General features: G+C 48.8%; 1 protein-coding gene across 2 annotated transcripts in view; it reads right to left on the reverse strand.

Moving 5' to 3' along the window:
* Nucleotides 1-376: 376 nt before the first annotated feature.
* Nucleotides 377-24,813, reverse strand: part of MAP3K13 (mitogen-activated protein kinase kinase kinase 13) — a 73,561-nt gene continuing 49,124 nt past the window's right edge. The window contains exons 5-17 of one of the 2 annotated variants that reach the window (XM_063408609.1): nucleotides 20,034-20,217; nucleotides 19,241-19,432; nucleotides 18,247-18,405; nucleotides 15,315-15,473; nucleotides 13,296-13,404; nucleotides 12,603-12,712; nucleotides 11,324-11,440; nucleotides 10,724-10,861; nucleotides 9,024-9,753; nucleotides 7,808-7,878; nucleotides 4,706-5,003; nucleotides 3,940-4,037; nucleotides 377-3,851 (exon numbers count right to left, since the gene is read on the reverse strand). In XM_063408609.1, the coding sequence (XP_063264679.1) occupies nucleotides 3,815-3,851; nucleotides 3,940-4,037; nucleotides 4,706-5,003; nucleotides 7,808-7,878; nucleotides 9,024-9,753; nucleotides 10,724-10,861; nucleotides 11,324-11,440; nucleotides 12,603-12,712; nucleotides 13,296-13,404; nucleotides 15,315-15,473; nucleotides 18,247-18,405; nucleotides 19,241-19,432; nucleotides 20,034-20,217 (2,402 nt within the window). In that variant the 3' untranslated portion in view covers nucleotides 377-3,814. Of the gene's footprint in view, nucleotides 4,038-4,705; nucleotides 5,004-7,807; nucleotides 7,879-9,023; nucleotides 9,754-10,723; nucleotides 10,862-11,323; nucleotides 11,441-12,602; nucleotides 12,713-13,295; nucleotides 13,405-15,314; nucleotides 15,474-18,246; nucleotides 18,406-19,240; nucleotides 19,433-20,033; nucleotides 20,218-24,813 lie in introns of both variants that reach the window. The other variant, XM_063408610.1, reaches the window with a different exon arrangement.

Genomic DNA, 24,813 nt, shown 5'->3' on the forward strand with positions numbered 1-24,813 from the left:
GATCCCAGAATGGTTTGGTTTGGAAGGGATCCTAAAGCCCATCCTGTGTCACCCTCTGTCATGGGTAGGGACACTTCCACTGTCTCAGGCTGCTCTAAGCCCCATCCAGCCTGGCCTTGGACACTTCCAGGGATCCAGGGGCAGCCACAGCTTCTCTGAAAAATTTGTGCCAGGGCCTCCCCACCCTCCTCCCCCTGGGATGATACTCTGCTCTTGGGGTTTTGGTATTTGCTCTCCATGAGGAGTTCCACTTGGAGGATAAAGTAACCTTCCTGATATGGAAGGGGGGAGATGGGAGACGCCAGACCAAGGCTTTCTGACATCATCCCAAAGTCCATGAGAGCCCATTCCCAGATCACCAGACCAGCCTGCAGCATTGAAGTACACTGGCTTTTTATTCCATGCATTGTTTGCTTTGATAGTCATTCTTGTTTCCATCACTGTACACTGGTCAATACAAAAAAAAATCAAGTTTGTCTCAGGAATCCACAGAGCAGGGAGGAGGGGATGAACACTACTGGACAGGGCCAAGATGAAATGGGTACTTAACACGACAGTGGGGAGGGCAACATTCAGCTCTGGGAGAAAATCTAGGCTAGTGTTCAGGAGCTGGCAGCAGCCACGAGAACTGCATCAGGGTACTTGGGACGCTGGAAAGGGAACCCACAGTTTACTCCGGCCCTGGAATGCGGTGTTACTACAAGGAGTAAGCAGGCTCACCTGCACCTCTGAACCCCAGACCCTGCCAGGAGAGGAGGTGCGAGGAACCGCGGCAGAGGTGCCGCACAGCGATGTGGGGACTGCGTCTGTGCGATCCCAGGGAGGTGTCACTAAGGAAAATCCTACATAACCCCTGGAACTGACAGCAGCCTCCCGGGAATGTGGGGCTGCTGAGCCAGCTCTGCCGGCACACAGCGAGGCCATGGGTGTGCAGGGGAGGCTGCGGTGACACCTCCATGGGCGGGGCAGGGGGCTGCCCTAGGGGCATTCCCAGAGGGATGCAGCGGGTGGGAGCAGCGACACTGGACTGGAACAGTGCAATGACCCGGGGCTGTGAGAATAGAGCTAAATGTGGCAGCCTGGAGGGGGCAGCTCTGCTTGCCCAGGCTGCAGAACAGGCCAGCATGTCCTCAGGCAAGGATGGGGAAGGATCAGCACGCATCCAGGACAGCTGGCCCGGAAGGATCTCAAAATCCCAAACACCAAAGCTCTGCAAGCCCAGTGGAGCTTCATCCCATGGTGGAGCCCATGCAGAGACCACAGGTACCCAAACCCTTCAGGAATCTGTCAGGGACTGGATCACCACAGGATGGAGGCCCTGGGAACAGTGACAGGCCTGAGCTGGAGGTAGCTCTGCTTTGGGACTGTTTGTGGGACTGCCCAAGGACACCATGGGTTTCCCAGAGCCTGCCAGGTCTGAGCAGAGTCTCCCCAGGGCCACAGGGCTTGGCATCCTCTGCTGGGGACACCCGATGGCAGTTCTCCATCTCTCTTCACATCACAGTGTGTTATGTGGACACAGTTCTCCACTGCTAAATTCCTTGACCTCCAGCTGAGTAACCACCTGTACCACCAGCCCCCTCTCACATCACAACAGCAAAGCCATCTCTGCCCTGCCGGCTCCTCCTGCCACTGGCTGAGAGACAAAGAACATTGGGGAGGAGAAACAAAGGGTGGGAAGAGAGAGGGAAGGAGCCACGAAAGAGCTTCACTCCCCACAGGATTCAGCCTCTGCCCAGAGCAGGGTGAGCAGGTCACTCCCTCTCCAGGAGCCTCTTTGGTCCTGTCCAGGTGATCCACTACATGGACCCACTGCCCAGGGCAACTGCCCTTCTCCCTGATGTCGTTTTGGATGCTCTGGGCAGGAAATCTTGTCACGGTCACTCCCTTTGTGATCAATTCAAAAGCTCCTCAGACCACCCTTCCCACATTCCCACCAGTTCAGTGGCTGCCGGCCATCACCAATGTGAGCAAACTGCAACTCTGCCCACGAGGAACCTGACTACAGCCACCCCTCCTCTCTGTTCTCTGCCCTGGAGTAACAGCATCCCTGGAAATCACTAGAGGCAGCAACTCCTGACAGCCACTGAGCCCAGCTCTGCTCCCACCCCTCTGGCAAGCAGGGAGAAGGTAACGTCACACACAGAGATTACAATTGTGCTAGCGGTGAAGCCAACCTTCTGATCTACAGAAATCATAATAAATAATAAAATAACATCATAACTTAAGATCTGTCTGTAGTCCAGCTACAAAAATTTAAAAATATGGGATAATTTAACTCATACAATACTGCTCTCTGTATAAGTAAGACATTTTCCTTCACTTTGCCATCAGGCTATAAATTACCACAGTTAAGTTCAAACCAATATTTTAACATAAAATGTAAACAAACAAAGCAACAGAAGTACCTGTCCATGGTCCATTCCTGCCGTTCACCTCCGGCTGGCCGTGCCAGCCAGCACACTGGGAAGGGCAGAGGGAGAGCTCTTGCAAGGGGACATCAACTAAGGAAGGGGAGGGGAACGTGCTCTATCATTTTGTTCTCTTTCAATATTGTTTTAGAAGAGTAGTGTTTGAAGGGAAGGCACTATGAGTTCTATCAGAAAACAAATTTTTCTCATCTGCCAATGCCTCGGCCTGTCACATACCAGTACTATCCTTACTTGCACCTTCAGCTCGGAGGAGAAACAGAGGCCTCGGGGTACGCTCGAGACACAGCCGTGCTCGGCCATGCCAAGATTCCCTGCACAAGGCCTGCCACGGAGGGCAGGCAGCTGCTAATGCTTCCAAGAATGTACAGTGAATAAGGACACAGAGCAGGGCTGATGCTCTTAGCCAGGCCAGCGATTCCCAGTCTTCCCCCTCAACACACAGCCCTCTGCTGGTTCTCAGTGCTGCTGTAGGTGAGAGGCTGCTTCTCCCAGTCCAGTCCAGGCGTCTCCAGCATTCTCCCCAGAAGTGCTCGGGCTCTGCGGAATGTGCTTTCCACGCTTTGCAAGTCCTTGCTTGGCCAACGCTGAGTTGATTGATTTCTTTGACTGACTGAAACAGACAGGAGGTAAGAGGAGGGAGTAAACTGGGAAATGGCACACTGCATCTGAGAGAGGTTTCCCTGCTCAGCTGGAGGTTGACACTCCCAGAGTGAAGCAAGGACGGTGGTAAGAAGTGCTCTGATACCAATTCTCAAGAGGACGAGGTTAGAATACATTTGCAGGATCTCACAACAAAATGCTGATTAAAAAAAGAAACTAAAAATCCTTAAAATAAAACCCATCATTACATTCCTGGGGATGTATCGACTCAGAAGACCCTGGATGTTAGCACCTCAGTACCAGTTTTCTCCAGGAGCATGTCCACCTTCTGATTAAAAATGACCCAGCTGGTTAAACTGAAAACACTTTGTTCACAGGTGACCCTACAGTCAGGTCTTTTTCTGCTTTTCCTCACTTGATAAGACTGAGTGGTTTAGTTTTCTTGATCTGTTCTCCAATCTTCAGGGCCACGAGGCCTGGTCCCCTGTGCAAGCAGCAAGAGAATCCCCCGTGTCTGTACACAAAGCTGTCCAGGCAGGACTCCCAGGATGTTTCTCCATTGTGTGCTTGCTTTCTGAACTTTTTTTTTTTGCAACGAGTCTGTGTGTCTATAAATACAATCCACTCTTTACAGTAAAAAGTGTTAAAATGTCAAAAAAATAAATATCCATGTTACAGTAACTAGATTATTCAATAAAATACATCCCTGCCATTCTTGATTGAAATGCTCAAAGAGAATTAATTTCATTTGGACATTTTCCAGAGATTCGGGTTATTGCAAATCACTCCTGGGGTGGGAAGGAGAAGCATCTTCTCTTCCTGTAAAGTGTGATGAAGGGGAATGAAGTGGAATCTCGGGGAAATCAAAATGCCAGTACCAGGAAGCTTTGGGGGAGATCTGTATTACCAAGTAGCAGAGCTGCAGGGCTTATTGGTCCTGACCGTGGCATCAGAACACTCCCCTTCAGAAGAGTCACAGTCTGATTCTCCAAACTGTGGTGGGTTCTGCAAGACAGAAGGAAAGGGGGAGACTTGAGCACCGTTTCTGTACTGCACATCACCCACACATCCCAGTCTGTCACAGCAGCCAGGCAAAGGTCACCACCTGCAGAGGAGGAATGTGGCACACACGGGAGAGGGCACAGCACACAACTGCCCCACCAAAGGTCACTTGTCTCCCCTAAGAGAGGGGACAGCACAGAAATACCTGCTCAGAGCACTCCCAAACACAGGGTGATGAGGAGATTGTGCAGCGGGCTCTGCCCTACCCCTCTTGAACACTTGAAAGGCAGAGAAAGGAGGGAAGTCATGCTGGCTTTGTCAGCAAGGCTGCCTTGGGATGGATATGTCTGAGGCAGTTTATATCCACTCCATTTCATGATGTATTTTTATCCCACTTAGTGCAACTGCAAATCTGACGGCCTCCCAAAATCACACTCCTCTTGACCAGCACATCATGTTCAGCTTTCTGCTACTTTCCCCCACCCACTCTTCTGCCAAGCAGGAGGAAGATTGGGTATTGCAGCAGTTGCTTTGCCGTAGTACACCTACCACAGCCTTTTCTAGGCAGTGTTCCCACTTTCTGGCCCCTGAATCCTGTTATGGATTCCTTTCCATAACATTTACGTAGTTTTTTTCCACTGAGTGGAAGGATAAGGGGATAACCAACTCACCTCACAGCTGTGTTCATCTGCACAAAGTTTGCCCAGAGACATCTGAGTCTTGACCCTCCGTACAGCACACTCTTTGTCCGAAAGCCCATCCGACTGCGTGGAGATTTCAATGGGGATCTCTGGAGTCTGGGACAACATGTCCTCCAGCTTCTCAGCCAGCTCATCCTCCAGCTTGGTGGCCAGCTCATCCGGGCTGTTCGAGTGGTCGCTGGTGTTCCCCTCCTCTCCATCCGACACAGAGAAGTTCTCGGAGCTGAAGGTTGAGTAGGACTGACAGCTACTGATGCAGCGATGGGGTCTGCAAACAGGGAGAGAAGTTAATGTTCACCTTGGATGGCAGTCACAGGGAACTTCCTGGGTGCTGTGTTCACAGCTCTGCTACACCAGGCCTTGTGGAGTGCCTTCCACATCTTGGAGATACAGAATTCTACCCCTCCTGGATGATTTAGTTCAAGACCTGCATCTTTAAATTCATCTGTTCTTATTTGGTCTTGTCTGATATGTCCATATTAGCTGATCTGCCCTGGAGCACATTTTTCTTTGACAGTGCATTTTCCTAAAGGAAGGCACTGTGGAGTTCTGTTTAATATTTTTATTGATGACATGGATGAGGGGATTGAGTCTTTCATTAGTAAATTTGCAGATGACACTGAGCTGGGAGTGTGTGTGGATCTGTTGGAAAGTAGGAGGGCTCTGCAGGGACACCTGGAATGGTTGGATGGATGGGCAGAGTCCAATAGGATGAAGTTTAATGAGTCCAAGTGCCCAGTCCTGCATTTTGGCCACAGTAACCCCCTGCAGCACTACAGGCTGGGGATGGTGTGGCTGGACAGTGCCCAGGCAAAGAAGGACCTGGGGGTGCTGGTGACAGCAGCTGGACATGAGCCAGCAGTGTGACCTGGTAGCCAAGGAAGCCAAGGGCACCTGGCCTGGATCAGGAATGGTGTGGCCAGCAGGAGCAGGGAGGTCATTCTTCTCCTGTACTGGGCACTGGTGAGGCCACACTTCGAGTGCTGTGTCCAGCTCTGTCCCCTCAGTTCAGGAAGGACATTGAGTGCTGTGTCCAGCTCTGTCCCCTCAGTTTAGGAAGGACATTGAGTGCTGTGTCCAGCTCTGTCCCCTCAGTTTAGGAAGGACATGCAGACACTTGAGTCTGAGCATGTCCAGAGGAGGCAGCGAAGCTTTGAGGAGCTGGGAACACAAACCCTGTGAGGAACAGCTGAGAGAGGTGGGGTTGTTTAGCCTGGAGAAAAGGAGACTCAGGGCTGACCTTATCACTCTCCACAACTTCCTAAAAGGTGTTTGTATCAGGTGGGGTCTGTCTCTTTCTCCAGGCAGCAACTGACAGAAGGAGAGGACACAGTCTCAAGCCACACCAAGGGAAATACAGGTTGGATGTCAGGAAGAAGTTATTTACAGAAAGAGTGATAAAGTACTGGAATGGTCTACCCAGGGAGAGGGTGGAGTCACCACCCCTGGATGTGTTTAAAAAAAGATTGGATGTGGCACTCGGTGCCATGGATTAGTTGAGGTGTTAAGGCACAAGCTGGACTCAATATTAAAGGTCTCTTCCGACCCTGTGATTCTGTGAGTTCAAGTTAACTCACCTGGGAATACCTGCATCACATGGCAGCCACCCCAAAGACAGGCAGGATCTGGGACCATCCACTCAAGAAATAAGCTCACGGTTACTTGACCGTGGAAATGGCCTTGTGCCAGGATTCAACAGCAATGGGGCAACACATCAGTTGAGGGAACATGCCAGGAGACCCACAACTGGGCATCACATGGAACAAGAAATTTGTCCTCCTAATCTTCCAAGTTGGTAAATCACAGAGGAAACAACACCACATAGGAACTGTATGAGTCACATAACTCATCTAGCCCAGCATTCTTCCTTCAACCCCAGGCAGGAAGGAATAATCTGGGAGAAGTAAGAGAACAGGGTATACAGACAGAGCCTGCTTTCTCCTGGCATCTCTTTCTGGCTTGTACCACTCAGCAGATCTGACTCCTGAGCAGAAGCTCAAACCCAGATGACAATGCCAACAGTCACCCATACTCCAGAAATTCTGCACTTACAGCTCTTCATGGTCTGATTTCCACAGCACACCTTGACAATAAGCTCCACATCTGAAAATGTTCTGGATGGAAAAAGGACTTCCTTTTGTTCATTTTAAAGTCACATTTGCTTCACTGGCTGCCCCTAACATGAATGTGAAGAATCATTCCTTGTCTATTTTCTCCACATAAATTACAATTTCATGCACCTCCGGTGTTGCCTCTTTCACAGCCCATTTCACATGGGTTTAATCTCTTCTTCTACAGACCCCATCCCTAACCACTCTTGTCACACTTCTCAGTACTTTTCCAAACTTTGCTGCAGTCTTTGAGCTGGGGCAATGAAGGGGGCTTTAGGATTTAAGCTTCACGGGTGCTGTGGATGCACACAACAGGAGACAAGATTTATTTTCTTCTCTGCTCCTTTGAATCAAACCTTTAACCTACTGGCCTACTGGATCACTCCTGCACTTCAAGCAGCTGTTTTCATGAAGCTACAGCACCAAGTCCATTATGTCTTTCCTGAGCTCAGTACTGTAAATCCTGCTGTTCCCCAGGCTTATGTAGGAACACTCCCCCTAAGTCTTATTTTACAGGCAACACCATCAAATTTCATCTGCTGTTGTCACCTAGCTCTGCAATCTCATCTGAATTCAGCTACAAAGGTGCTGGGCTGGAGTCTTCCCCGCTGTAGCCAGGATTAATAAACAGCACTGGGAGTAGCCCACAAAGGTTCCCACATCCACTAAGTCTGATCCCAGTGAAACAGAAAGGAGCTCATTTCTAGAGGTAGAATAATATTATCAAGTGTGATCAAGTTGTGCTGCAAACAGCCTGCAGCAGGAAAACTGGGCCAGAGAACATCTCAGGATGATCTCAAGTGGACATGTGGGATCAGCTGAGGGTGGATGGGACACACTGAATGGGATTCTGTTCTTTTGCCAGCACCTTCACCAGTTTCAGTGCTGGTGTGCAGCTGCTACGAGAGCTCTCCTCAGTTTTGTCCCACCAAAGAGAGATTAGAGTGAATTCACCTTTTACCTTTGCCTACGAGGAAACTCCACTTCACTGTCAACTTCGCCCTCCTCCTCTTCTGACGACTCATCCCCGCTCTGGCAGAAAACAAGGACAAAAAGGGTGTCACGTCTGGGGAAGTTCAAACATGGCTGACCCTTGGTCCTCCAGGACAAAGTCACTGCAAAACAGTGCAAAAATCTACAGGCTGCAAGATGTAGACCAGAGGACAGCCTGTGTCAGGAACACTGACTCAGACACTGTCTCCCAGGAGGCTGTTTCAGGCAGCCTCAAGGCTGGAGTGACTGACTGGGAAATACACTGGAGTATTTTAGCAGGTATGGAGTACAGAATGTTCCAGATTCTCACTGAAGCAAACCAAGTCATTAGTATCACATGGAAACCCATGTAAATAATAGAGCTGATTTGGCACTCTTGGCTTTACTCTCTTCTACCACAGCCCATCAACAGAGCGGGATGGAGGATGACACAGCCTTTGCCAATGGCTTTCACCAGCTAGGAGAACTTGGGATTTGTTCCATATGTCAGCAAGCACAGAGCTCTTTATTCTCCTTCTCCCATCCAAATCTACCCCCACATTGCTGGTTTTTTACAGCCCCCTTCTATCCTATCCAACCTGTCAGCCCCTCATTCAGATTAAGCCTTTATCTCATCCCATTCCCTTGTCTTACAAGGTCCTACTGCCTTCATGCTGGGGCCAAACCACACTCTTGGTCTGGTAATTATGCTATTTTCCTTGACTTTTCCAGCCAGGCCCAGTTTTCCTGCTCTTTGAACTCAGACTGGTTCTTAATTCTCTCACCACCTGGATGGAAGCAGGAGGAACAAAGAGCTGCTTCTGAACAACTGTGCCATAACCTCCTTTTTAGTCTTACAAAATCTTCACAAAATACAGGAGAACTATGACTTTCAGTGTAGGGGGACAATTCCTGGCAAGTGCAGCAAAAGGGATGTCCTCAAGACCATGGCAAATGTTGAATCTTTGCCCTGAGACACAGCAGCACCACAGATTCTCAAAGAAACTCCCACGTGATATTACAGAACAATTTAAAGAATGCATTTATCCCTTCCTTTGGAGAAAGGTTGAAAGCATTTTGAGACTGCTTCAAACATCAAAAATTCAGCAGAACGAGCTGCAACTCAAACCAATCGGCGAAACTGCACGTAACAGAACCAGGCCCTACCAAAACCACATCTTCAAACCCCAGTGCTCCATCCTCACCTTTTGGAGGGATCTTGCTTTGCAGGGCAGCCCTGAGGAAGCCAAGTGCTGGGGCGTGCCCAGGGCGGACGCCGCCGTGCCCTGCTCCTCCAGCTTCTCCATGAACTGCGCGCTCTCGTAGAGGGCGGCGGTCGCCGGGGACTGGGGGCGGCTCCCCCCTGGCTCCAGCGCCGCCAGCTGTGCCTGGCCACTGTCCTCATCCCGGCACTGCAGGCAGGGGTCGTAGGGCTCCGGCCGGCAGCACTCCCAGCGCTCGGCCGTGCTGTCCCTGCCGTCCAGGCCGCGGCGGCAGTCGGCCTCCACGGCGGTGGAGATGAGGTCGGGGCTGGAGCCGGACATGCGGCGCTGGGCGTGGTTGCTGAGGGGGCTGCGCAGCGCGGCCGCGGGCCCGAAGTACCGCAGGTTGTTGGCGCAGGTGGCGATGTCCTGCCCGTGGGCGTGCAGCCGCGAGTGCTGCCCGTGGGCACCGGGGCCCGGCTGCTGCGGCGCTCCGGGGGCGTGGGGAGGGTGGGGAGGGCCAGCCTGGGGGGCGTCGTCTTGCGCTGGCTGGTTTTTCAAGATCCCTGCAAATTCGTTGTAGCTGCCTTTGCTGTTCCCCCGGCGGTGCCGAGGCTTGCTGCGGTACCGGCTTTTGCCACTCAGGGTTGACATCTTGGGACTTCCTGAGACTGGGGAGCCATTGGATGCTGCCTCTGTGCTGGGTATGCCCTCTGACTTCAGCAGATCTGGCCTGGGAGACGGGGAGAAGAAGTTACATGTCAAGCCACGGACAAAGAAGTGACACTAGCCCAGAGCCAGGATGAAGAGGCAGCTGGAGCCAAAGCACACTCTGCTTCCTAAAATCTACAGGCTGCCCTCCCCTTCAGCTGCTTGACTCCTGCATTTTGGTCCCTGTGATTCTCTCCACTCAACGTCCTTTCTGTTCAGCCCGTCTTGCTCTACACTCCCATCTCGCTGTTTTTTTCCAATAGCTGTCACATGCTCTCCTTTTCCGCTCTTATTTTGATGTTCTCTCCCAAAATAGCTCCCTCCCAGGACCTTGGAATAGAGCATGGCTCTCACTCAGTGCATGTACAATGGTGGTGATCAGGCTGCTCATCTAAGAGCCATGTGGGGATATTAATTCAGAAGTGATTATTCACTGGTAATCAGGACTAACTCCTGGAAATCCCCCAAAAAGTAAAGACTAAGACGACTCTAGAAAAAAATAATCTCCCTATCTAAAAGTCATGCAGAAAAGAAATAACTGAAAGGACAGCATGAATTCCCAAATCCCAAATCCCAAATTAATTCCCCCACAATGAATCCATCCTTCCTGAGGCCTGCCTGATTTCCACAATCCCTTGCCCTGCTTATGCCCATCCAAGTCAAAGATGATCTTGGACAGTTAGGACTTTGAGAAAACACCTCCTGTCCAAGCACCATCATCTGCTCAAAAATCACATGGACCAACAATTCATTCATTCAACCAACATATCCTGTCATTCTGTGGTTCCAGAGAGCTGCTCAGGTGGTAGGGATGGCAGAATTCATCCCTTTCACCTAAAGATAATTAGACAATTATGGTTCTGAGGATCAGACCAGGCTCAAGTGTGAAACCCCTTTATCCCACCCTGCATTTCATCAGGCTCAAAGGGAAGGAAGTGCACAGTGGGGTTCTACCACTGGCCCTGGCACAGGACTGGGTTGTTTCTTCTCACCGTTTGGTCTGGCTGCCTGGTTTATGGGAGACCCCTTTCCTCTTCATCAGCTTCTCCACTGTATTGGGGTGGATTATTGGTCTGACTGGGTGGCGTTTGTAAGTCCCAGGGTATTTCTTTTCCACTGCTTGTTCCCTCCTGAAACATCAGGGAAAGAAAAAAGAGAAAACCACATCAGTTGTCTCTCTCTCCACCTGCTGCTCCCACTGGACAGGAACTGGCTCTGCAGGGAACACGCTGCATGCCCAATTGCTCTGCTGGGAGAGGACACAGACACTTCTAAACTCCTTCTGCAGGCAGCAGGGACAGGGCCCTGGCACACAGCCCAGGAGCAGCACTGCCATCCCCTTCACACATGGGCCAAAGGATGCCAGCACCAAATGGGAAGGTGCCTTTCTCCAAGCCAGTAACCACTGAAAGCAGTCTGCAGGGATTCCCTCCAAAGGGGCCTCTCCCTGCTCAGCAGGAATTCCCCAACCTTTGCAGTTTGTCAGGGGACACTAAACCCACAAGTGCCACTACCCAGTTTAGCAATGAGGCGCTGTCTGTGCCCTGCTGTGTGCAGACTCCACGTGCACATCACCATCCCCAGACACGTACTTGATGAGCTCCTTCTCCCGCACCTCCAGCTGCAGCATGATAGCACTGAGCTCCATGTACAGGTTATTGGCTCGCTCCAGCTTCCTCTCGTAGTGCTCACGGATATCTAACGCGTGTCTGAAAGGCAGAAAAGGCTTTGTTTCAGCCTGACTTCCATCAACCAAGAGAAGAGAACCAGGAAAAGTACAGGTGCTTTAGGAAAAGGCCTTTTAAAAGTCAAATTTGCCAGCTGTACTGCACTGAATCCCAGATACAGCTCACAGTGAATGATGATTGATTAAGAGCCTGACACAGCAATAAATCATGGTATGGTTTAGAAAGTGTTTAACAGCCTTTAAAGAGTGGCAACACTTCTCCCTGGAAGAGCTGCAAATGCCTCACACACACCCAGGAGCCCTCTGGCCAAGCCTCCATCGGCCTATTTGCACAGAGAAGGGGCTAAACCAGCCTCTACAGAAACGGGAAAGAGGTCAGGTGTGGGTGTTTCATTGACAGCAGGGTGTCCCCACAGATACAGTAGAGGTGAAAGATGTGGCCACCCAAAGCTCCCTGGGGATAGGGAACACTGAACAACCACAGCATCAAATTACCCGGCCAAGGGCCCCTTTGGCTCCTAAGGTTTGACACACAATTGCCTCTTAAGAGTTTTATGTTTCTCTGTCAGCTGCATTTGCAAATTTGTATCACAGGAGGAAGCACTCTCCTTTAAATAAACCTTCTGCTTTCATTTTTAAGTTAGTCTAATGTTCAAAATGCGTTTCAGTGGGCTGTTCATATGAAGTATGTTCACTTCTCTGGAATAACTAACCCAAAGAAAGTATCAGAGCAGAGAAAGCTCACATCCAACCTCAGGATGGGTTTCCCACTGAGATGGATGTATCTGCTTCAGTGCTGTTATCACAAACAGCAATACTCAGGCAGAAACATTCCCCGGGAAACACACAAGCCTTTGCTACCTTGTCTGGAGCAACCTGCTGAGACTGCTCAAGAACAGCAACAATTCCCACTGCTTCTCTCGAGAGCCCCATCAACCAAGCAGTGCTCATGGCCAAGGCCATGCCCATGGGAATTTTGGTTTCTGGGTTCACAACAAATTTAGACTGCCCAAATTTATACCAGCAGGAATACTGGGTCCTTTGTTGGGAACCTCAGTACAAGAGGAGAATAAAAAGAGACAGGGGCTGGAGCAGGAGGCCCTGTGAGGACAAGCTGAGGGCTCATTTAGCTGGGAAGGGAAGGCTGGAAAAGCAAACAGTAACCACAAAGGCTGTGAACACACCTCAGCTCTTCTCTTCGACGGCGAATCAATTCTTCATCCAGCCGGTGGATACAAGTTCCTTCACTTTTAATTTTCTCAAAATGTTTCTTCACTTCTTCTCTCCATTCAGCCTAGGAAAGCAATGTACTTTAAGCTGTTTACAAAGAATTGGGATCTGTAGGTGCACCACAGAAAAACTCCTGGGCAGCATTCTTTGTGTCTGTGGGAATTACACCTTTGGTTTGAGAACGTATTTTTGTTAGCTGAATTATTTTGAATAACAACACTACAGCACATTTAGTGCCAGCATTTTCAAATGGTATTTAAAATTTTGTGCTCCAGAGAATTTAAAACATATCTGCATTTTCTAAGAAATATTTTTAAAAATTCCTAGAGTTCTTCTTGTCCTAAGAGAACAATTATCTTTACTTTTGGCAGAGAAAATAAGTAGAATGGCTCATGATTTTGAAAGCTCCATGATGATGCCTGTCTGGAGTAATATTCTATTTGGCCCTTGAAACCCTGGTTCCTGCAGCAGAAGTCTCAGCTTGGGAAAGTTTGGGTAAAAAGATTTTCAAACACCCATCAGGTTGATCTTCCCCAAGACTCAAACTGAAATCATGGATCCAGACTTTCTCTATCCAATGCACCCTCCAAAATCAGCTCCTTGGAGCTAATTCCAGCACTCACAGGCTACAGCCTTTCCCCAGTTACCTGGGATTTGAAGTAGGTTTCCTGAGGAGTAGCCAGCACATCAGCAGAGGCGATGTCCAGGTGCATCAGTGTCTGCCGGAAGGACGGACGGTTCCGGGGCTTGCTCTGCCTGGAACAACACAGAAACAGCCAGGGGTGAGGTCAGGGATGGGCACTGCCAGCCTCTCCTGCTCCTTGGGGATGAGGGATGGGCACTGCCAGCCTCTCCTGCTCCTTGGGGATGAGGGATGGGCACTGCCAGCCTCTCCTGCCCTCATGGGGTGAGGGATGGGCACTGCCAGCCTCTCCTGCTCCTTGGGGATGAGGGGTGGGCACTGCCAGCCTCTCCTGCTCCTTGGGGATGAGGGGTGGGCACTGCCAGCCTCTCCTGCACTTCTGGGGTGAGGGATGGGCACTGCCAGCCTCTCCTGCCCTTCTCTAGGGTGAGGGATGGGCTCTGCCAGCCTCTCCTGCCCTTCTGGGGTGAGGGATGGGCTCTGCCAGCCTCTCCTGCCCTTCTGGGGTGAGGGATGGGCTCTGCCAGCCTCTCCTGCCCTTCTGGGGTGAGAGATGGGCACTGCCAGCCTCTCCTGCCCTCATGGGGTGAGGGATGGGCACTGCCAGCCTCTCCTGCTCCTTGGGGATGAGGGATGGGCACTGCCAGCCTCTCCTGCCCTCATGGGGTGAGGGATGGGCACTGCCAGCCTCTCCTGCTCCTTGGGGATGAGGGATGGGCACTGCCAGCCTCTCCTGCTCCTTGGGGATGAGGGATGGGCACTGCCAGCCTGTCCTGCTCTTCTGAAAGGGTTTCACTAGATCCTATTCTCTGAACCAAGCAGCTGACAGGTTAGAGCAAAGGAGCTTTTCTGGTTTTCTCTTTTGCTGAATATAATTTAATTGGGCTAGAGGTGGTTTGTGATGACCCATTCGGAAGAAACAAAAGAGGCACAAAATCTTTAAGACCAGAAAATGCAACTAGGAACAGTTTCAGTTCCTATCCTAACTTGTTTGTCAAGAAGAAACATACTTTGGTTTGTTATCCCATCAACTTCCAAATTTTGTAATGGGAGGACTCTAGATCTAGTAGAAATGAAAACTTACACTCAGGGTGCTTCTAAGCACTAAGGGTCTGTGAGCTGTCACACAGCCTGAGCACTGCAATTTACTGAACAACCCTAAAGATCACAGAAAAATTTTTTTAAAAGTTTGGCTTTTTGAGAAAAAGGACCAGCACTTGAACTTCAGGACTGAATCCACCTTGCACAGGGCAAAAGCAGCTTCTTGAGCCTCCTCTCCTCTACCAACCACCTCCTTCCACTAGGTGGGGATACAGGAGTTTGTAGGTACTCGGTTGTACCGAGCTGCACAAGCTGCCACAGCCCGACTGCTGCAGCTCAGGGTAAACAGGGAAAGATCCACTGGGAAAGCTCCACACATGCCCTGGCCTGTTGTCCCCTTTGTGCCATGGGGAGGATGGGTGGTAACACCCAGGGAGTGGGAAAATGCTGGAAGACCCTTTACACTGTGTCAAGATGTAATTACAAAGACAAAGCACAAACGTGAAACCCAAGACAAAGAATTTCAATTCTAATCTGGTACATGGAGGAAACTGAAAGCATTTTCCATATCTGAACCTGGAAAATCTGTATTCCAGACAGAAAGCTGCTATTTCTCTTTGTCCAGTCCAAAAGCCAGTTGCTTACAAGGGGTTTTCCAAGTGAAAAAAAATCAATTCCCTTTACTCTGGATGTGGCCTGAAGGAATTTTTCCCCTAATTTCCTTCCAGCTCCTTTTGTCTTCCCACAGAGCCACCTTTTATCCCCTACTTTGCAACAAAGCAACACCCTCTGCAAAGGCTCCTCAAGATGGCCTGCTGCCAGAAGGAAGCAGAATCCAAAATATTACAACTTCTTGCTCTCAGGACAAGTGTGAGAGTGTCTAAGAGCTCTCTGCTCTGGGTTCCATGTTCAGATCCTGACTTTCAGAGGTCTTACTGGGAGTCAGCCCTAGATCTATGCTGTGTGGGGTCCAGGCTCTTACCAGGTTTGCTTCATGAGGATTTTGAAGCCATCTGGGCAGGTGGAGGGGACAGGAAGGTGGAGGCTGTTACTGCCCACTCCCCAAATGATGGCCGAAGAGTCCACGTCCTTGTAGGGAATCTCTCCTGTGAGCAGCTCCCACAAAACCACCCCAAATGACCTGAGGAAGAAATCAACCAGGATAAACTGAGTTCACACTGAGCCTGTTAACAGAAACATCTGGAGCTTGGAAAAAACAGTTTGTTGGGCAAAATAGGGAAATAGGGGTGTCTGGTCCGAAACTGCAAGTAGGTGCAACAGTGGTTTTTAATATACCAGGTAACTCGTCTGCTCCAGCACTGGGCTGAGCACAAAACCACACTGGTTTGCACCCACCCTTTCCTGCTTCTTTGTGAGATTTTAAAGATCCTGAAAGCACATTTTCTGTACAGATTAAGTCTTGCTCCTGTTAAATGAAAAGACTCCAAAGTCGACTCTCAGACAGACTTTGGACTGTTCTTGCTGGTAAGAACAGATGATTGACTACTGCACAGACTGACAAGTGTCTTACAGAGACAACACAACAAAGGTTTTGTGGCTTTTTTACATTTCATTTAACTGGTTTTGTTTTCTTTTCCCTAACCAAAGGCTCCCTCTGCTGTTACCTGTAGTCTCAGGTAAGAGTTTCAAGGTTTGAGATTCAGCACTACAACTACTGCAACACAGAAATTAGGAAACAAATGCTACTTGCATAACTGTCAGTACCAAAAGCACATCAGGTCTCATCTGATATTCCTTTTGTTCTGAAGAAAGGAAGGATAAAGCAAAAAAAAAAAAATTAAGAGAACTCAGTCAGGGAAAGAACCTCCTACAAGAACTGAAAGGTAAGAAAATTCACATTTCTTCTCTTCCTTAGTGAAGTTATCAGCAAGAACCAAAACCTTAATTTTTAACAGCAAACATTTGTTTTGTATGCAATTATCACTCAATAAAACACCAAAGAAAGACCAAACTAGTCAATATAGAGATAAATAAAATGCTGCTGAGAACCACCACCACTGTTACTACACATCAACAACTGGGCTGTGATACAGGTGAGGCACAACCCATCTCCATTCCCAAGCCAGACGTGCCACCTTACTCCACGTCCCATTCCTCTGCAGGACACCCACCCTGCCAAGCTGGTGACAACAGCCAGGTGAAAGGAGAGAAGGGTGTTTCTGGCTTGTACCAATATCCAGTGCTTTTATTAAGTACAGAGGAACTTCTAAGGGACAAACTACCAGGTCTGAACAACCATCAATTAAGAAACAACTTCATGTGAAAAACACTGCACTTTCAAAGCCCATCGGCTTTAAGTCGTGTGTAAAAAAAAAGCAACAAACAAGCAGAATTTGAATATTTCTTGCCTCAAAATCCATTTTTGTGGGCTGCAGGAAAGCAGGGATCCAGGAGGTTAGGCAAACTACCAGGGAAAGCTCATCTGGTTTCATATTTGTTATGACTAAGAACTGACAAAGGATTTTCAAGACTCCTGATAAGATTATAGATTTACTTTCTGCATGCTGCTAGAGATGAGAGAGAGCAGACATATAAGCAGCTCAGGAGCTGTTCTCATTTGTTGGCAGCATTCATGAACATCACTTTTATTCATCTGGAGTGAGGAATGGATGGCAAGGGAGAATCTGAGCAATCACCATTGTTGTGAACTCCAGAGGAACTGGCACCAAAGAGCAACAACTCCAAGTCACTGAGGGAAGGAGCAAAGGTTTTATTGGACAGGATGTTCTGTGAAATATTCCTGAACATAAACCACTCTAAAGGACAGAAAGCTGAGGGTGGGAATCCAGCTCGTCCTCACAATCCCGTGATTCAAAGGGAGGGGTTCAGCAGACAAATGCTGGGTGTGTTCTCCTTCCAGAACAACCCAAGAGTTCCTCCCAGAGGAGCAGGCTGTGCTGCCACCTGGACTTTCAAAATAAACACACAGGATACCGTGGGCACAAGAGCAGCTGCACCACAGGTAACACCACCTTCCCTGCAGGAAATCTTGCCCTTCAGGTCAAGCCCAGGCCCAGCAGCAGCTCCTGACTCCACTGCACCCTGGACCACCTACAGCTTGTCCAGCAGCTCCCTGCCCTGCCAGGGAAAGGACAGCATCTGAAGCTGAAAAACCACGGGAAGCAAAATCCCTCCTGGCTATAAAGCAGGGAGAAGGGCATTTGTCCTGGCTGCTGACATTGAATATGCAGAAATAATGAGGCAGAAACAGAGATGCAATTCCCTTGAGGGCTGTGAAACCTGTGGAGAGGCTTCCCAAATGAACTCCAAGGCCGAGCTCTCTGAAGCATTTTTAATAGCACAGAGACTGAACCATTCTTTGTGCTCCTTTGGACACAGCATGTTCCACACCAATGGAAACAGGTTCCAAAATTCTTACAACCCATCCTGGTTTCCTCCCTCTTGGATCTGGGATTGGATTCACTGGGCTGTAATCCTGAGGCTGCCCATACAACAACCAGCCTGGTGTGCAGGAAGCACAAGGGGGTGGGGACCAGAGCTGGGGCCTCCCCACAGCTCCAGCATGGCCCTGAAGAGGGACAGAAGTGATGGAAAACCACCCTGGCTGTGGAGACTGCTATGGGGACCCTAAGCACAGCACTGGGAGAAAGCTCTGGGCTGGAAAACGACACAGGGAAGAATTTCTGCATTTGCTTCCTGCAAGACACAGACTGCACTGAGCCTTGGCTGGAACCTGCAGGTCAGCACCTCTGTGTAATCTCCCTTTCCATCAGAGCTCACCAAAGCTCAGGGCACCAGGCAGAAGGAGAAAGGAGCAGCCCACCACAGAGGAAACCATGCTCAGGCACAGGATGAGGAAAGGACATGGAAGGTGCTGGGAAACCAAGGGACTGAAGAGAAGGGGAAGGTACCTGACCATGAACACGACTCACCAGATGTCCACCTTCTCAGAGACGGGCTCGTTCCGTATCACCTCCGGGGCCATCCACGCCACTGTCCCCGCAAAGGACATCTTGGTGCTTTTATCACTGAGCTCCTTAGATGTACCAAAATCTGAAATCTTCACTGCATCTGTGTGTGTAACCAAAACACTGGAGAAGGGAAAAAAAAAAAGTCAGCACTTTGTGATTTTTCTTGCACCTCAACAACCACTGGAGTAATCCCTTCTTAATCAACACAACCTGTTGATGAGGCCACACTGCTCACAAGTGCAGTACAAAAGAAATGGTTTTGTGTTTTCCCCAATAAAAGCTCTCATGCTCTTTTGGGTGGTTGTGTTTTGTGCCTTAAATGCACTACTTATTGCTACAAGTCAAAAATCAATCTCAATAAACTGCAAATTAACAAGTAACTGAGGATCCAGAGGCAAAGCTGCACCTTAAACTGTGCTGTAAATCATCTAAAAGCATTATCTTAATGCACTGTCACAGACTAAAGAAGTAATAAACATCTAGGGAATAAGAATATAAAGAAGTCAGAACGTTTTAGTCAGAAAGCAACAGAGAAATGAGGAAGACGTTCCAAAAAATCAGGGAAATAACAGGAGAATAAGAAGGAAAAATAAAAAGGCAGAAGCCAACAGAATATTCCAATTTCCAAAAAGACCAGATATTGTGAAATCATTAAATATTTCCTGACTGCTATTTATCCTGGAAGATACTGGTAAAATTTCCACGCTTGTTAAGTGCCAACAAGTTGCAATAGTTTCGCTCCCATTAGTTTTCAGTCAATGTGGAGGAAAAAAATAGTAGAGCCTTTTGACCAAACTTGAAACTTTCTCAAGAAAAGGAAAAAATAGCCCCAACTGGGGGACGTTTAAGCATCTGAGGCTCACTTTGATGACCTGAAGAGCCACAACTAGGGGATGTTTAACTCTGGTGACTTGAGGAAGCCCAACTAAGGGCTCTTTAAGCAGCTGAGACTCACTTTGGTGACTTGAGGTCTCGATGGATGATTTTGTGGAGGTGCAGGTAGTTCATGCCACTGGCAATCCCTGTGGACCAGTCCACCAGCAGCCGTGGGGTGACCTTCCTGCCGGCCCGCAGGACCTCGTAGAGCTGCCCGTGGGCACAGTATTCCATGATGATGCAGTAGCAGGGGGCCTGGGTGCAAACTCCCCTGCCAAAGAGAACACACAGTGAGGAGGAGCAGCAGACAGACAACCAGACAGGAAGGGTGACCACCACTTTGTCCCAGACACAGCTTAGCTCCAGGACTGTAAAACCTTCCCAGAGAACTTGAGTGAATGGCTCTGTAGTCGTGCATTTCTGTACCCAAGCAGGTGTTTCTATATAAGGAAGTTAAACTAGAATTTTCTATAGCCTGCTCGCTGTAATTGGCTCAGTACCAGCACAGACACAGTGATAGGGCTTTGGAAGTGCATCTCAAAGCCCAGTGTCCATCTCATTGGGCAAAGAGCCAAATAAGCCCACCTAGACCATCGAGTATTAAAGAACCAGCTCAAGGGGTGCACAGGGCTTTTTGGGAACGCCTTAGCCAGTGTAACTGTGCTTGGTACACTGTGCTCAGCTTATCTCTTTTCATTTTGTAATGTTTGTTATTTTTGCTGTTATTAAAACCTTTATTTTACAAAGCATATCCTGAGAAGCCATCTCGCTATTATATTAAGTCATTGCTCCGCTGGCTGCACCCTCGGAGGTATTGAGAGAAATCTCAATACAGCTCTTGCCTGGACAAAGCTGACAAGGGTCCAACCTACTTGAAGGCGATGATGTTGGGATGCTTGAGCTTCCGCAGGTGCTTGATGTCGGTCTCGTTCTGGTCCCTCACTTTCTTGATGGCCACCTCCTCGGCCCGGAACTTCCCCAGGAAGACAGCGCCCTGCGCCCCGCTGCCCAGCCACTGCAGCTCCGAGATCTCCTCGAACGGCACCTCCCACGTGTCTGGGCACGGGAGACAAAACGGGATAAAGGAAAGGGTCAAGACGTGAAAACTGCCAGAGCACACCAGGGCAGCACCCGCCACCTCCTGTGCCACAGGCTGGGCTCTTCTGCAGGGAGTGGGTGACAGCTTCTCCTGGCACAGCTGAGGCACACACTGCATGTGCGCAGCCCCAACAACCCTTCCAGACATCCCAGCCACCTCATTCCCATCCTTCCAGCTGCTTTTTCACCACCCTGCTTGGGTGAACCACTCCAGCTTGGCAGGCAGCAATTTACCATATCAGGGACCCTGGACTGGCAATTTTGGGAGGAGATTCTCTACCCAACCACTGAAAGTGCACATCTCCATTGAAAGGCATAGATTAGAAGAAACATTTAACATTCACAAGTGATATAAAAAATATTGAGGGTCTTTTTCACTCCCTGAAATAAACAAAAATGGAAAAGAAAAATCAGAGGTGGCAGGCTGTAAAACACAGAGCACTAACCAGCAAGATAGTCAAAACAAAGCACATCAACCACCAGCAGCAGCCACAGAAATAAGTCCTTCCCACACCAGCATCACCAACATGTATATCAATGTCAAACAGGAAAAACAACCTTGAGTAATTCCTCCTCTTTGGTACCTCCACACATTTGTAGGATAATGCTGGAGTGGTCCACTGGCACTGTATGAACTGCTTCAAGAGAGCTGCACCCATCAGAACAGAAAGCCCTATTCCCTGTCAATCACCTTGAAATTACCTTAGGCTCACAAAAGCAGGATAAAAGACAGGCAATTGTTTATTTATTGTAATTCAATAAAGATCTAAGTTTGGAGAATAAATTATTTAGCAGCAAAGCCAAAATTAACTCACTGATTTCTGAAATAAAAGGAAGTCACACGTGTATAGATCTCTGTTTCAGATGACTACAAAGGTGTGTCCTCATCTCATCCAGACTCCAAGCCTTTGGGATGTTCCCAGGGCTGCAGCTGGGATTATGCCAAAGTGTCCATTCCAGATACTGTTATCACTGAAGGGAAACCTGTATATCCCAACAGTCTGTGGGCTGATCCCAGTTCAAAGCCTTTCCTGGGATCATCCCTGTGACAGGCAGGCAGTGGCTGCCCAGGCACTCCATGGAACAGCAGCTCTCCCCCAGAGCCAGACCCCAGCACAGCCTCTGCTCGCTGAACTGCAAACAGAAACATTGCTCATCCACAGCACAAATTCCCCCCGCCTTGGCAGGGCAGAGCTCAGCCCCCAGCACATGCTCCTTCCCAGACACAAGGCTGTTTTCCATACTCATGGATCCACTCCCAGCTCTGAGCATTAACTGGCATTTAAGTCTTTGGATGTTTAAACACTAAATATCTTAAATAAAGAAAATAATTAGATAATTAATAAAATTCATTCATTCATTCATAATTAAATCAAGAAGATCTATATTTCTATTTGATTCACAAATGCATCACTTCTGAAAGGAGGTGGCAAACAGAGGTGATTTTTGTGCATGCTGATGAACAGTATTTTATATAGCAACATAGAAACTATTCTGTTGTACTGAAATACCTGTTCCTTTCACAGAATCATGGAATGGACTGGGGTGGAAGGGACCTAAAAGCCCATCCAGTGCCACCCCTGCCATGGGCAGGGACACCTTCCATTATCCCAGGTTGCTCCAAGCCCTGTCCAACCTGGCCTTGGACACTTCCAGGGATCCAGGGGCAGCCACAGCTTCTCTGGGCACCCTGTGCCAGGGCCTCACCATCCTCACAGGGAAGAATTTCTCCCCAGTATCCTATCCCTGCCCTCTGGCAGTGGGAAGCCATTCCCTGTTTTTCAAAGTCTCTTTCCATCCTTACCTGTGGAAGTCTCTCTTTCCTGTATTGGACACAGAACACTGACATTCATTTCCATGAAACATCTACAGCTTGTGAGCAGTAATGGATAACTGTATCACCTTGGAACACTAGTTTGCTCTTAATATTCCCTATCAGGTCATATTACCTTCCTCTAATATTACCTCTGCAATGGGAAAGGCTGGGAGAGGCTGTAGACTAAGTAAAAGTTCATGTGGTTCTTCCTGCAAAGTCACCTCGTGTTCATTGTAGAACACAGATGCTCTCCCTTATCCCATCTGCATCCTGATTGTCAGGGCGCAATTCAGGAAAGAGGTTTCAGTGTGGTGACAGTGAAATATCCCATAGCTTTGGGAATATCAAGAAGAACAAAGAGCTAAACTACAGGTAACATGCAGTGCAGCAGTCAGACTGCTCTGGGCCTTAAGAAACCAGTGGGATACTTCCCTAAATAAATTAAAATGTAATAGCAGCAGGAACTGCGCAAGAACTTGCGTTTCTGAGGTGATTAAGAACCATTTGAGTAGAATGATGAGAATCTATTTCCCATGGGGAAGAAAGGCAGGAGCAGGCTGAGCCATTGAACCAATCTGGAGGAAGTTTTTCCCAGCACTGGCTGCTCTCCAGCACTGGTACTGAGACAAGAAGCATCTCTGGTTTACACAGACCCAACACAAGCACCCTCCGACGGGCACCTTGCTCTCCAGGTACACACAAAAACTCTCACAATGATGGTAAACACTCAGTGAAAGGGAAGGTGAAAGCAGCTCCTTAGTCCAAAGGAAATGGCTGGGAAGTCTAATGAGTCTCTAGGAAACACAAACAAGTCTTGCTTTAAAGTGCTGGAGTCTCCACAGTCCCAATTAAATAACTGGTAGATGCAAATTAAAGAACTGAGTGTGTCTCCCTGAAAGCACTCACCAACAGCCTTTAGGAATCAGGGTAAACAACTGGAAAAACATAGGAGGGAGGGATTTTATGGGTCAAACCCCAAGTACTTAAACCTCAGATAATCAGCTGGCACTGAACAATACAAAAGCCAACATTCCCTGCAGGAATGACTCCTCACCAAGCAGCAACTGGCATCACTTGCTCAACCAGCACAGAGCCTGTGCCAGCTCCCAGCTGACCAGTGCCCTGCCCAGCCCATGTCCTGCAGGGAAGAGCAGGCACACTCCTCTTGTTGACCATTCAGGTGTCAGGAAGGACACTCAAGCAGCAATTTCAACAAGAAGATAATGCAGAATCATGAAAAGCTGTTCTTATCTTTTCCCTCTTTCACCAAGTCACGAGCCAAAGCTTCACAGGCAATATGGGCTCAGGACATGAAACCTATTTGTCTTTTACTATTTGCAACCACAGCACCACCACCATGTCCCAAAGAATGGGCCTGCAGGATAGCCAAAGCAGGTGTGCAGGCATACCAGGGAGCAGAAAGTACCACAAAGCACCTGCAGGCAACATAAAATGGTTTGGGTTGGAAGGGATCTTAAAGTCCATCCCCTTCCACAGGCAGGGACACCTTCCACTGTCCCAGGGTGCTCCAAGCCCCGTCCAACCTGGCCCTGGACACCTCCAGGGATCCAGGGGCAGCCACAGCTTCTCTGGGCAACCTGTGCCTCACCACCCTCACAGGGAAGGATTTCTTCCTAATCTAATCTTAATCTCTCTTCTATTAGTTTAAAACCATTCCCCCTTGCCCTATCACTACCTCTCCACATAAAAAGTTGCTCTCCCTCTTTAGTACTGGAAGGCCACATGGCTGCAGATCCAAACTGGACTCATATCCCTGTTGTTGATTCAGCCCAATACAAAGGATTACTCCTGGATGAGGCTTTAAGTACTTGTCTGATAAAGAAGGGGGGGAAAATTCATCTGCACAGATCCATGGCACCAGCCCAAAGCTGTAAAGCAGCTCCCAGGGAAATGAAAAGCCACCACAATCCTCTCCCTGCTGCTGAAAGAGCCCCAGACGTTTCCTCAGCCACACAGCACTTGCACAAACACAATCCATGCATCCTCTATGCTCTTGCTAAAAGACAGCAAAAATAAAAATAATCACATACATCAGTTACTGAACTGCTGGCTTGTATGTAGCTGATGAAATGCACACAAAGATGATTTTCTGGTGGCAAGAAGCAAGAATGAGATCATCTGGAAAAGAGAACATGAATATTCTCACAAAATCTTCAAGTTTCAGCACAGAAGCAGTTTGAAAAGGTTTATCCTTGGGTAACAGAAGTGTAGTACTGCCATCAGGGTAACAGATATCATCAGAGCCAGACAACTGAGCAGCTCCAGAAGAAAAAATAATAATATTTGTTTAAAATTTTCTTCTCATTTCCCTTTCTAACAGTGAAGACACTGAAAATGCAGCTCAACCACACAGGCTACATATAGCTGATCCCAGTTAATCCTCAGCCTTACCACATCTGCAGCCAGTTCAAATCTGCACTTTCAGAAGGGCCTGATGGCAGCAGCCAACAGCAGAGTGCCCCTGGATGTGTGGCTCTGAACATGCTCCCAGCACAGAGAACAGCAAGACACCCTGTGCACAGGAGGGAGCTCTGTGTGCACCCTCCAGCCCCAGCACTGCTCTCAGCTGCTCCTTTTCACTTGTTAGTGCTTCAGTCTTTTAGTTGGGTGAGTTCCATACAAAAGGGAGTGCCCCTGTGGGCCACCAAAGCACAGATTGCACTGTGGCTCCCAGTGCATCTGCTGGCCCAGTTATGTGGGAAATGGGATCTCTGTGT

Source organism: Prinia subflava, chromosome 11, assembly GCF_021018805.1.
Source record: "Prinia subflava isolate CZ2003 ecotype Zambia chromosome 11, Cam_Psub_1.2, whole genome shotgun sequence".
Lineage (NCBI taxonomy): Eukaryota > Metazoa > Chordata > Aves > Passeriformes > Cisticolidae > Prinia > Prinia subflava.